The following is a 13,600-nucleotide window of genomic DNA, read 5'->3' on the forward strand; positions in this document are numbered from 1 at the left end:
TTTAAATAAAAAAATTAAATTAATTTTTATTTTTGAGGTTTATTTATTTTATTTTAATGTTTTCATTTTTTTTTTGAGGGTTTCATCATTTAAAGATCAAAGTTGGTATTTCTTAGCACGAAAATCTAACGGGGTGGAAAATGTACTTTTGAATAACTTGGGATCTAAAAAATTGGAAAGTCGAGGGGCTCAGCCGCTTAGCATACCCTATTCACCTGCGAATTTTTTCTGAGAAATTTAAAACGAAAAGTATTAAATCTTGTACTATATCATCCTGCAGAAATCTGAGTCTCGCGGCTAGTCTTCCATTTCCTTCCACCGGGGTGCCATTTCCGTCAATTAACAGCCGATTGGCACCGCCGAACCTCGTTTTCCTGCGCATGTTTCACCTCACTGTAAGTTCAATTTGTTGTTTTGATTCTAGATATTAAAAATGGCGAAAAAGAAACAGTTGTATAATTGTATTAATTGAACCCTTGCATTTGATGAATTTTTTTCAAATCACAAAAACGTTATTGGTATGTTTTCTGATGTATGTTACCGTACGGTTTTGCAGGTTTTGCTGTTGTGTTTTTATGGTGACTGGGTGTTGTGAATAATGGTTTGTTCTCTATCAGGTAGATTATCAACTAAGTTGTTAAACATATCAATTGTTTCTTTCTGCAAAGCGAAGAAATTGGCGAAAGCTGAAGGGATTTTAGTTGACGGTATAAGATTGGGAATACTCCCTGATGTTGTAACTTATAACACGTTGATTGATGCTTATTGTCACTTTGTTAGTGTAGATGCAGCTTATTCTATTCTTAACCGAATGAGGGACGCAGGAATTAGCCCTGATGTTATTACTTATAACTCTTTGATTGCTGGTGCGGCCAGGAAGTGCCTATTATCCCGTTCATTGGATCTGTTTGATGAAATGCTTCGAATGGGTATACCTCCTGATGCATGGAGTTACAACTCATTGATGCATTGCTTCTTTAAATTAGGTAAACCAGAGGAAGCCAATAGGATGTTTCGAGATATTTTACTCAGTGATTTGGCTCCCAGTGCAGCTACATTTAACATCATGATTAATGGACTTTGCAAGAATGGCTATACAAATAATGCCATGATGTTATTTAGGAATTTACAGAGGCATGGATTTGTTCCTCAGATAATTACTTATAATATTCTTATAAATGGGCTTTGCAAGGCGGGGCGATTGAAGGAAGCAAGGAGGATTCTGAAGGAGCTTGGGGAATCAGGTCATTTTCCAAATGCTATAACGTACTCTACAGTTATGAAATGCTGCTTTCGATCGAAGAATTTTGATCAAGGTTTTGAGATATTGTCAGAAATGAAGAGTAAAGGATTTACATTCGACGGATTTGGTTACTGTACAGTGATTGCTGCATTACTTAAGTCAGGTAGGATAGAAACAGCAACTGAGTGTATGAAGGAGATGGTTAGCAATGGTATTCAGCTTGATATTGTTTCTTATAACACCCTAATTAATTTATATTGTAAAGAAGGTAACTTAGAAGCTGCCTATATGTTACTGGATGAGATGGAGAGAAGAGGTTTGGATTGTGACAGTTATACCCACACTATTATGATTGATGGGTTGTGTAAGGCACGCAATATCAAGGGTGCCCAGCAACATTTAGCTTACATGAATACGATGGGCTTTGATTCTAACTTGGTGGCCTACAACTGTGTGGTTGATGGATTGTTCAAAGTTGGTCAGATTGATAATGCAGTGAAAATGTTTGAATCGATGGAGATAAAGGATTCATTTACTTACACTTCAGTGGTGTACAACCTTTGCAAGGCTGGTCGGTTTCATAGTGCATCCAAGCTATTATTAATTTGTTTGAGAAGTGGCATGAAAATTCTGAAGTCTGCTCAACGAGCTGTCCTTGATGGTCTTCGTTATTTTGGATATACAGCAGAGGCTAAGAAGCTTCGGTCCAAAATTCATAAGGCCCGAAGACTACACCATTGAGTTGGATATGATTTTTACATCACATTATGGAAGTTGGTTTTTTCTTCCAAGGTTGATCTATACAAAGATCCAACACCATGTACATCTGCTCTATTGTTCTTTATTAACGTCTTTTGTTTGAGCCAAAAATGCTTACTGAATCAATATGCATCAGTTATGTAACAGTGGATGTTACTTTGCTCAGAAAGCTGTTTGTCTTACTTCCCAAAATTTGGACAATCTCCAAGAAATTGTATGGTAGGTAAACCATGAGTTATAGTTGCATCTATTGTTGATAAGTCTCAACTTGAATTAATGTCGTTATGTATACATAACCGAAGATAGACTTCTTTTGAGTTCTCCAATTAAAAATAAATAAAATATTTGTAAAGGTTTCATATTAGTACATTTGTATATATCTATTTCTTTAAGGCTTTTCTTCTTTAGTTCCAATGCAAAAAAAATTCAATGATAGTGTTGTCTCGATTCTGGCAGGTACATTGGTTAATATTATTGTAAACCCTCTGTAAACAAACCTCAATTTATTTGACCACTACTGATGAGGAATTCTTTAGAGGTTCTATTTCTGGTGCGTGTATTGATTATTTTCTGACCAGAGAAGCTTCCGAAAAAGTTCTATCTTTTTCGTCATATAATTTTTCCTTGAAAAACAAAATGCTTGGCAGAGCTGTACATGCTTTATAATATGTGATTCTCTGAAGATTATATGGTATATTCATCAATATGATTGAATATCTGTTGATCATAGGCCATTTACCTTTGCACCAGCTGCAAGCTTTAGGGGTAGCTGCTATGGGAAGTAACTTCCACGTGTGAGGTTGTTTGCAATTTCAGTTATTAAATATCCATTTTCTTGAGATATCCTTTAATCTCTAAGAAATTACATGCCTTCATGGTATTTCTTAGCAATGCATGTGGAACATTAAATGGCTGATAGGAATATCTGTTTATAACCATGGATAATAATATACTAAAGAGTTTGTTGGCTAGTTTTCGAAAGGTTTGTTTAAGGAAGCTGCTTAGAAGTATTGAAGAGTGAACATGATAGGTCAGAGTAGTGAGAGTTAAGCCTGCCAAATTTGATTTCTTGCTGTTGAATTTCTGTATCATATATCTGATGAATTGATGTGGACTAACACAGATTTCTATAATGCTTTTTTATAAAATTGTGGTACAAAAGTAAGTTTCTTGAATATCGATTGATGAGCGGAAGATTAGAGTTTTTGGAACTTACAAGAAATTTTATGTCCAGAGTCCAATTTAAGCTTCCTGGAAACATCTGTAACATTTTCTCTTTTTTTATGGATTGCAGGGGGTTTTCCGGACTGTAAAGTTGTATGGAGAGCCAGAGATGCTAAGCAGGGATGATCTTGGTTCCAAAGATGGAAAATTGTATCAGTGGAAACTCAAATTTTACCCATATGATTCCAGAAATGCTACTTCTGTTGGTTGATTATAGGCAAGGAATGTTCAATCTAACTGTAAGTGCTATCATCGTGAAAGTTTAATCAGATAATAACTTATCACTCTAATGCAGCTATTGAATGCCATGACAACAATTTGATTATTGAACTTGGGTGACTTACCTTTACTTGTTTGTTTCATCTATTTATTTATTTAATTCAAAACCGAGGATTGTGACATGAACAATGCTGATTTGGGTTACAGTGAGTGAAATTAGCATCATGCATTACATATTGTTCTTAACTTAACAATAATTCTAAACACCAGGTCAGGTGGGTAGTTATCACTTGTTTTTACATGACTCATAATATGAATTTGACTCAGATTTAAAAACAAGTGACAAGTCATAGAATAGGACAAATTGGTATGACTGGTGAGTTTTGGTTCGTATGTGAAGAATATATTTTATATATTGATTGTTTGTCAATTATAATGACAAGAGAAGTGAGAGCTGTTATTAGGTATTTATTTATGTAAGTCTAGCATCATGCATTACATATTGTTGTTGACTCGTATAATAATTATAAACACCAGGTCAGGTGGGCAGTTATAGGTCTTCATCATTTCCAAGCTTTATTTTTATACGAAGGATTAATCGTTAGACTGAAATTTACGTGGTCGTTTCTCATGAGATTCTGGATTTAATACTTTCTTACTTGTTCAAAATTATTATTGTCTTCTTAACCATGCCTGTCCTGACTTATATATCTTAAGTAAATCGACCGTTGGACAGGAAATTAAAAAAATTATGATGATTAATTTACATATATGCATCATGAAAATGATAGTATAAATTATTTTATTCTATCGAGTGGACTTGTTATGATTCATGGATCAGAAAGCTTTTGACTTTTTTATTTGAGTAATATTATATGTATTTTGGTTGCATTCTAGCCAAAGTTGGTTTGTGTTTGGTTTGGTGTTCTATTTGAACAAGTCAAACTCCAGCTAGCATTTTGAGTTGAATTGGCTCAAATCCAACTAGTTGTCAAAATAGTCACCAACTACAGTGACCTCATTGCCAGCTAGAGCTCAGGCTGAATTTTAGGATTCAAGTCAACTTTTGTTCAGGTTCAGTTATGCTTAAATCCACCCCTATATATGGTGACAAAAAGGGTACTCACTGATACTAACATTGACTTATGATAATGTAATTAAGTGATTTAATTGTTTATTTTATTTTTATTTCAAAATTATTTCATCACATAATGACATATTAACTATTAATACTTATTAATACCAATTTTGTTAATATATAAAATATTATTTCATATGATTACGGATGAATGATTAAAATTTCTTCATCTTGATCATAAGTTTCTAACACTAACAGCAGCATCATATTTCAAATTCTAAGAAGACAAAAGGGTAAGTTTGAGTAGTTAGCATAAACAAGTAAACAACTCCTTTGAATATGACAATTTGTTCAGAAATATTATGCATTCATAATTAATTAGTTGACCTTAGCTAGTCTCATTCTCTACTCACTATGAGCGGATTCCAACTTGAGCTAATTCGAACTCATTTGTCAATATGATTCGAATGAATTCGAAATGAGTCTGACTAAGATGAGTTCCAGTTCAAGTTTGAAAAGCTTGTGAGCCTAAAAAATTGGATTCGAATCAAGGGAAATTATATCGTTTTGATTAATTTTCTCAGTTACATTATAACCAAGTTCAGTTTAAGTTTGACTTGATATTGTAACCAAAATAGACTTGAATTCAAATTTAACTCTTTTTAAATTGAATTGAACTCGAATTGGTATAACAAGCGCTAGAGAAGCTTAAGTCTATGTTAGAGTTTGACTTTTTAAAACCAAATCAAACTCAAATGGATTCAAATTTAATTTCAATTTGGTATTCAACCCTAAGTTACTAACCACAATGTCTCTCTGGTAGATGTATAATTCATTTGGTCTTACAATTAGGTTTTTTTTTTGGAGTCCAGCAAGTGTGAAATTCAAGGTGGAATATATCCCCTGCATTAACTTGCAAAGCCGACAAAAACAGAAAAGGGTAGCTGTGGTTGGTCTTGTTTAGGCATTCTCACTGATGACTTGAACCAACTATAGATGCCGACTCTATTTTTAAGGTCTTTGCTGGCACGCCAGTTTGCTATTCCGTCGGCAGATCAAAGGCAGGTTTCATGAATTCATGCAAACACAAACCATCTGCTAATGAATGCATCTAGGTCGATTGCAGTTCATAAATTATAGGGGTGAAATCTGAAAGAAGAAATTAATCATAGATTTTGGGTTTGCTGAAAGTGAAGATGGGTGGGTAGGATTGGATTCGATTCTAGTCGAGCCCTAACAAGAACCAACTTAAGGTATGCTCCAATATAATAAAGTTAGTTTTAGATTGATTTGAACTCTAATATTTGAATTAGTTTAAACTTAACTTGTTCTATATAAAAACCAATATACTTTTAGTTCAAATTTGATTTATTCGAACCAAACTTGAATTCGAGATTGAGAGTCTAGATCAAACCCAACCATACGATTATATATACAATTTGTGTACATAAAATGGTAATTATGGGCAGAAAGAATCATATATAATATAAAACTATATGCATACAGGTTTGATTACTTAATTAGCTACTTAAAAAATGTATCACTATATAATTGGATAATTTTGAATTAAAGATAAAATAATATCTAATTATATGATAATATATATTTTAAATATCTAATTAAATACTTAAAACTGAATATATATTATATTGCCACGTTGCAAATCCCAACTGGTTTAATTTATGTTCAAAATTTTCCTACGTGTATATGGACAGATTACGTCAAAAGCCACAGTGAAAAATAGGCCAAGATACTGTTTGAGATGCCAGCAACTTTCCGCATAATTGTTCTGCCTTTTGTCTCATTGATGCCCATCCTCGCATCCTTCCAAATCCACAAACAGACATCACATAAGCTCAAAGCCTCCCTCACCCAACTGTATCATCTTAACCTAATTCCATTTCTTCATTATTTTAATCAACTTCTTCCCGTGTGTGTGTGTGTGTGTGTGTGTATATATATACACACACAAAAGTACTTCTGCTACTCTTCGTCTACTTCATCATCATCAAGAAACCATAAGCCTAGTTAGTTATATGTGACATGATGAACAGTGCTCTCTCTGCAGCTTACGAAGACTTCCCCCTTCATCTTCACCACATCATCCCTCTCGACTTCAACTCAGCCATAACTGTGCCTGAGTCTCATATTTGGCCCAAATCTGATCACGATTTCGTCTCATCCAATGGCCACCATCCTTCTCTTCCTGTTATTGACCTAAATGATCCCCGAGTGACGCAGCTTATAGGCCATGCATGCGAGACATGGGGGGCGTTTCAGCTTGTTAACCATGGCATTCCTTTGAGCCTTCTAAACGACGCCGAGGCTGAGACCCGCCGTCTTTTCTCTCTCCCGACTAAACAAAAGTTGAAGGCCTTGCGTGCTCCTGGAGGAACCACTGGCTATGGCATCGCTCGTATTGCTCCTTTTTTCACTAAGTTTATGTGGCATGAAGGGTTTACTATAATTGGTTCGCCTTCTGATCATGCTAAACTGCTTTGGCCTTGTGACCATGCACAGTTTTGGTAAGTCCATGCACGTTCATAGGACATAACCGCTTTCTCGGAACACCCCATAGCTGTTATGAAACTTTTTACGGTCATTTCGAAAATATAAAAAATTTCGAAACGCATGCGAGGAAAAGAAGCTCCTTTTTTTATCAATTAAAATTAATTTTATATTACATTCTCCTTCACAATTTTAAATCATAATTCTGATTTTATCCTCTTTTTTCTCTGATATATTAAAACTCATCTCCTCTTAATTTCCAATTTTTTCAATTATCGATGAATATTTGAAAATTTAGTTTTATCAAATTTAATATATACTATTTTTTTAATTATCAGTTAATACTAGGAAGTTGCTCCACCTTTTTTTTTTCAAATCCATGTTGAATTTTTTAATAAAATTTTGTATTTATAAAAAAAAAAAAGGACCTATTATATATTTTCCCACGTTTTCGTTCCTATATATATTTTTTAAATTACAGCCACGTTTCCGTTTCCAACAGTGATGTGATGGAGAAGTTTCAGAAGACAATGAGGATTCTAGCAGGAAGATTAACGAAGCTGATCTTGAAATCATTAGACATAACTGTGGAAGATTTGAACTGGGTAGATTCAACTTCAACTTCAACCACTGCTTTACAGCTTAACTCTTACCCTTCCTGCCCCAACCCAAATCGGGCTCTGGGTCTGGCTCCACACACAGACACCTCCATTTTAACGATTCTACATCAAAGCAGCATAAGTGGCCTGCAAATTTTCAAGGAAGAAGTTGGCTGGGTCTCGGTGCCTCCTATTGCTGATGCACTTGTTGTCAACGTTGGTGACCTTCTTCATATTCTTTCAAATGCTCGATTTCGTAACACTCTTCACCGAGTCTTGGTGAACCAGGAGCGCCATAGATTGTCAATGGCTTTCTTCTACTGCCCGCCAATGGATTTCAATCTTGTGCCTGTGGCTAAGTCGGGCCAAGCTCCTAAATATCGTTCGGTGGCCATGAAAGAATTTATAAGCATTAAGGCAAAGCATCTGGAGAAATCACTTTCTTTTATTAAAATTTAACATATATAGTAATAGAAAGCTTATTAATTTGCCTAATATTACCAGTTGTGCATTGGCATATGATGATAAACCTCTGTAAATTTCTTGGCATTGTCAGTGTTAACTAGAATTTTTGTTACTAAAAAGAATCCTACCCTTCGTTACTATACAAACCTTTTGCTTTAACAAGGTCAAAAGGTTTATCTTCCATTAGGCTACTATTATCTCATTTAGTAATGGTAATCTTCCAAATTAATTATCTAAAATGCCTTTTCTTTATAATTTTATTAATAATAAAATTATAAAGAGCAACTTTTGAATATACAAACTACGTATTATCGTATAATTAAGTAATTTTAAATTAAAGATGAAGACACATTCAATTATTCATCATCTTGATACCGAATTGAATATTCAATAACATTGCTCTTATTTCAATAATATGATAAAAAACAATATTACACGTAGTTATTTTGAGTACACAAATATGTACATATTTTTCTATGTTATCACATGATTAATTATTATTTTATCTTTAATTTAAAATCATTCAATCATATAATAATACATATAAATGTATATATATTTGTGTATCTAAAGTAGGTGTACATAGTTTTATTGTATAATCAAATACAATAAAACTATCTCCATTGGATATTCAGATAATGTATCATTATATGATTAAATGATTTTAAATTAAAAATAATATAACACTTAATCACATGATCACAAATTATCTGAATATCTAATTTAATAATTAAAACTGGGTATATATAACATTATACAATGTGTTATCACATTACACTTTAAAACCTTTTCATCAACCAAATAAAAAAATATAACACATTGAAGCATGCAAACGAGTATAGTGAACGTAACAAAAAATATATCTTCCCAAATGTGCTTGTTTGTGCTAATCATCAACTTTATAATATTCTTGAATTCTGAATTAGATGGGAAAAGCCAGACCCACTTTTGAAATGATAAAAATAATATTAGAAAATGGACGAAAATGAAATAATTTGGAAGAAATTTCTTAGGACACATGATATTGATATGCACTGTGGTCAACTTTACGCAGAATAAATCAAGCATCTTTTGACACGTCAGCTCTATCCAGTGATGTTGTCATTCTCTGATTGGATAGAAAATCCCTCTCTCACTCTCTGTCTCTCTCGATTTACCTAAAGATACTGATAATTATAGTTCAAACTATAATTTAAACCGAATCAAATTTTACTTTTTCAATTTAATTTGATTTGAAAAATTTTTCAAAAACCACATTAAATCAGACTGTACACACCCTTAGTCTGCCGAGAGTCAGACCTCCTGTAGAGTTAAGGACTTAAGTTGCAGAAATTTGTTCAACAAGAAAGTACAAAAGAATCTTTCACTTTAATTGGGTCCAAAATAACTGTACTCAAATGGAATTCAAACTAATTATTAGAGTCACTTTTTATGAATTAATCAAATTCGAATCACTCAATATATTTGAATTTAAGTTACTTCAAATTGAATTTAAAGTAACTTGTCAATCTCAAACTAATCTTGAATTAAATTTTGTTTAAACTTTATTCACATCAACGTTTTGCTAAGAGACAATGGCAAGAAAATTAGAAGCATATCAATTTCAGCACCACGATTTAACTTTTTAAACCAGAGAAGGAGAGCTTTGTGCCGGAAGGAAACCAACTCTTTTTCGCTTGTCCTTTTACAGCATTTTCTTTTGCATTGGACCATCCTTTTCCACTTATATATGATATAAGGTCATGTGATGGCAACTCTTTTTAATGTGAATAAAACTTCAAACAAAAAATGACAAACTTGAGCCAAATTTTGCTCACCTGTCCCTGTATTTGTTCCCTTGAATCTCTTTAAACAGGTCCATGGGCATCAAAATATGATGTACCTGGACAAGTTGCATACTTCTCGTGTTCGATTTATATATGGCATGCTTGGAAAATGGCAATATACTGTCTGTGTTACAAAATGGGTGTGTCGAGAACATGTTATTTGCGACTGTCCAAACAAATAAAATGGCTTCTGCATAGAGATCTCAAATGATCTCTGCAGAATCATTTGATTTTAAGTTGAAGATCAGCTGTTTCCTGAAATATGACATAAGAACCTCCATCGAATAAGACAGTCCATTGTGGAAGACAGGTTAGTATGACAAAATAAAGATCTGCTTTATCTTTGAGTAAGCAGTAATAGCATGACAATTTTGTTGTTAACAAATATAGAAATGAAGACAAAGGTACAATTGTCTAGACAGTGAAACATTACAAAAATATAGATTTAGAGAAGAATGTTTTTAATTAAATCAACTTTTAATGCCGACTACACTCCCTAATTTAACATACATACTATCTACAATGATTGCAAAACTCAAACATCTCACCTCCACATAAGACGGCAGAGTTCCTAAACAGACCTTTGGATTCTAAGTCTTTCATTCTCTGCGCATTCTTCCTGAAAATCATGAAGCGGCAGCATAGAGACTAGTAAGTATCAGAAATTTGTAGTAACCAGTATGATAAAAGAATTCTAGTAAAATTATTTAGTTGTATTTCTATCTTATGTTCGCAAGTCTCCAAAGACGGAAATGTAATGAAAGAAAAATGGAATGGATATTGTGTAGTCCATTCACTAAGATTTAAATTTTAGGTAACAGAATAAATGCATATCAGAGTATATGAGAGCATAAAAAGGTATATCAAAGTATACTTTTACTCTCATTTCAGTATACTTGGTGTTTCCTATTCAAAAGGAAAATCTGAGTGTATATAAAAAAGTATGTTGTCTCAAACATTTAACATGTTAAAGTGAATTGAGTCCTTTATTCATTAATGGTAGTAGAAAGCATGTATCAGCCACCATATATCACCAACAATATACAATCTGATGAAAACATCTTCAACAAAATGAATTATAATTATATTTGGCCTCTGTTTCTAATATACTACAAAAAAGTAAATGTATAACTTTTCTGTTGACATGGCCTTGCCTTCAGAATCCACATCAGATGATCAGAGAAAACTGTAAAATATGATATTTAATACATTCTACTGTTATATAAAATCTTTAACATGTTAACCATCCTAATTACAGTGGTTACCTGAAAAGCTTTTAAGAGAGAATGGCAACGTCTTTGCTCTGCAATTGCTGCAGCATGCCTCTCCTTGAGAGCATCACAAGCCTTCTGCTCTTCTCGTAATCCAAGTTGCACCTTCTCTAGCTTCTGTACAATAGAGGGGAATTAACTACTGCCTCAATGTTGCAAAGGTATCTTCATGAGATCAAATGGAGTAAAAAGAAACAGAAACGTAAGCCAGCTATTTGAACTTGGCAAAATATAATTTATAGGTTAAAATATGATAGAGAAATTGAAATGATGTCATTCCCTGGAATCCTTAAATCACACAAGTAGAAAGTGATATTTCAACTGAAAATTCATTCTCAGCCCAAAAGATCAAGATAATGCTGTGGGTGCCCAATTCTCAATTCTATAGACCATAATCTTTAAGTCTAACTACATCAAGCAGCATGATAAAAATAAAATTACCTGTTGGCTGCCCTTTACAATTTTCTCCATTGAATCAATTAGTTTCATGCGACCAGCAGGGCTAGTAATGGCATCTTGAAACTACAGAAAGGTAGGCACAAAATAAGTCAGAATCATATACAAGATTTTATTCTCCTATGCAATATTATATGCTCTCTAGTTTTGTAAGTCAAAGAAAGGATTGCCAATCCTAAAGAGGGCATCTGCAAATTAACGACATGAAGTTTCAACCATAACAAATAGCCAAATCTGTAGTTCAAACAAAAACTCATTAATTTGGGTTATACCTGTGAACTTATAGAGTTCAATAAAGAAGTCTCCTTCAGCATCAACTCTTTAATTTCCATAAGAGCATTATAGGTAGCATAGTATTTCTGGGTTTTTTGATGTTTTTCCTGTATGTTTTAGCAAGAATTAAAAAAGTTTTGCCAATAATAGGTACTGACAATAACACAAATAAGCAAATATACATTGAACAAAAGCATATATTCTATTCTCAAACCTGGATATGAGTATACAGTTCTGAAAATCGCCGCTCATACCTACAAATAGAATGCAAAAAAGGAGGTGAAAATCCCAAAATGATCTATAATTACTCATTCCATACTCCATAGGGAACCATATATTAGAGAGGAGGCACCCAAAAATTTCGAGCCAGATATGATGCAAAAGTCAATCCCCATATTCAACTAATGAGAATACCTCTCAGGTTGAACACATAATTTAAAGAACAAAACAGCTGCACGACCATTTGTTCATAGAATAGTAGTTCAGAAATAGGATAAAACTTCAGTTTCAATCAGTTACAGCAAAATAGTGGTTGACTAATCCTTTACAGTTGCCAACTAGAATCACATCTAGTTGGTTTTTATCTCAGGGCAGTATATATAATAGAACTTTGAGACAAGGCCATGAAATGAAACATACTGGATGAGTTCTGGATGTGATGGTACATCACCAAGTTTCCTCTTTAAACATAGAATATCCCTTAGTCTAGCAGCAAGCTCCTACCAAAAACACATCAGATTGTAGTTTAGAGAACAATCTAGAATGAAATAATTGACAACTTCACTCATCCTAAGATAATACTCACCCTCTTAGCTAAATTCAGTTTCTCAATTGATTCACTTAAATCATCAGAGAGACTACTACCATCATAGCCTGCTGCCAATTTTTTCTCCAATTCAATAACTTCAGCTTCCAATTTACAACGTTGTGCATTACAATTAGACTGCAAGTCAGATTCTTTCTTCTCCAGGGCCTGTAAATATATCTTCCAAATAAATTTTTAAAAAGAAAAAAATTACTGATAGAAAGCATAAGAAAAAACATTAAAGCAAACGATACCTTCAATGACTCTATAGCCGATTTCAATTTCTCAACTCTATCATTAGCATCCTCCTTATTGATTCTCTCTCGTAAACATTGAAGCTCAGTTTCAATGTCAAAGTTTTTAATTTCTGAAGCTTCAAGATGGTCTCCAAATTCCATTGATTTTCAAGCTGATTCACTTTGGATTAAATGAATCTTACGATCTAGGAGGCTCTGCGCACTTGGGTACGCCGAAATATCGTATTTATAGGCCTGGGCGAAACAGCGGGAATTCGAGAAGATCGAGGACTGGCTGAAGATAATCTGCCGAGTCAGAACAGAGCTGGAAAAACTCAGCCACAGCGCTTTGACTCACTGAGTAAAATGGGCCGTGTAGTGTGGGCTTGTCTTAATTTTGTTTCTGGTGGCTGGGCTTCAAGTTTCAAGGATTTAAATGTTAGATGGTGGCTAATGTTTGCTAAATGTCCAATCTCTGATTTCCATTGACGCATCTAACGGCCCATAACTCATGGATTCAAGCAGCGATAGGACCATCGGACAATATTAAGCATACCTACTTTGAATATATAAATAAATATATATTTGATATGTAACATTATATAATTCAATAAAACTATGTGTACCCACTTTGGATA

The 13,600-nt window shown here is 33.6% G+C and overlaps 3 protein-coding genes across 11 annotated transcripts; 2 read left to right on the top strand and 1 right to left on the bottom strand.

Moving 5' to 3' along the window:
• Positions 1 to 198: 198 nt before the first annotated feature.
• Positions 199 to 3,575, top strand: LOC123194032 (putative pentatricopeptide repeat-containing protein At4g17915). Of its 5 annotated transcripts, XR_006497198.1 has the most exons (5): positions 199 to 395; positions 557 to 2,221; positions 2,459 to 2,552; positions 2,733 to 2,801; positions 3,297 to 3,575. XR_006497198.1 is itself a non-coding variant. In XM_044607145.1 (2 exons), the coding sequence occupies exon 2, from the start codon at positions 599 to 601 to the stop codon at positions 1,982 to 1,984; it is 1,386 nt and encodes a 461-aa protein (XP_044463080.1). In that variant the 5' UTR covers positions 199 to 395; positions 557 to 598; the 3' UTR covers positions 1,985 to 2,367. The 5 variants fall into 5 exon arrangements, 1 of the variants encoding a protein (XP_044463080.1); XR_006497196.1 differs by having other exon boundaries at positions 2,459 to 2,801; XR_006497199.1 differs by lacking the exon at positions 2,459 to 2,552.
• Positions 3,576 to 6,567: 2,992 nt separating this feature from the next.
• On the top strand, positions 6,568 to 8,227 carry LOC123193823 (gibberellin 3-beta-dioxygenase 1-like). Its single transcript, XM_044606877.1, has 2 exons — positions 6,568 to 7,048; positions 7,534 to 8,227. Exons 1-2 carry the CDS (start codon positions 6,570 to 6,572, stop codon positions 8,087 to 8,089), a joined length of 1,035 nt encoding a protein of 344 aa, XP_044462812.1. The 5' UTR covers positions 6,568 to 6,569; the 3' UTR covers positions 8,090 to 8,227.
• Positions 8,228 to 9,616: 1,389 nt separating this feature from the next.
• On the bottom strand, positions 9,617 to 13,314 carry LOC123194053 (coiled-coil domain-containing protein 93). Of its 5 annotated transcripts, XR_006497217.1 has the most exons (10): positions 12,981 to 13,312; positions 12,727 to 12,894; positions 12,561 to 12,640; positions 12,136 to 12,175; positions 11,921 to 12,028; positions 11,634 to 11,714; positions 11,187 to 11,309; positions 10,470 to 10,540; positions 9,913 to 10,176; positions 9,617 to 9,817 (listed from the first exon to the last, which is right to left on the bottom strand). XR_006497217.1 is itself a non-coding variant. In XM_044607181.1 (9 exons), exons 1-8 carry the CDS (start codon positions 13,122 to 13,124, stop codon positions 10,493 to 10,495), a joined length of 792 nt encoding a protein of 263 aa, XP_044463116.1. In that variant the 5' UTR covers positions 13,125 to 13,312; the 3' UTR covers positions 9,617 to 10,176; positions 10,470 to 10,492. The 5 variants fall into 5 exon arrangements, 4 of the variants coding, with proteins under 4 accessions (XP_044463116.1, XP_044463117.1, XP_044463115.1 ...); XM_044607181.1 differs by having other exon boundaries at positions 9,617 to 10,176; XM_044607182.1 differs by having other exon boundaries at positions 9,617 to 10,196.
• Positions 13,315 to 13,600: the final 286 nt, after the last annotated feature.

This window comes from Mangifera indica, chromosome 13 (assembly GCF_011075055.1).
Source record: "Mangifera indica cultivar Alphonso chromosome 13, CATAS_Mindica_2.1, whole genome shotgun sequence".
Taxonomy (NCBI): Eukaryota; Viridiplantae; Streptophyta; class Magnoliopsida; order Sapindales; family Anacardiaceae; genus Mangifera; species Mangifera indica.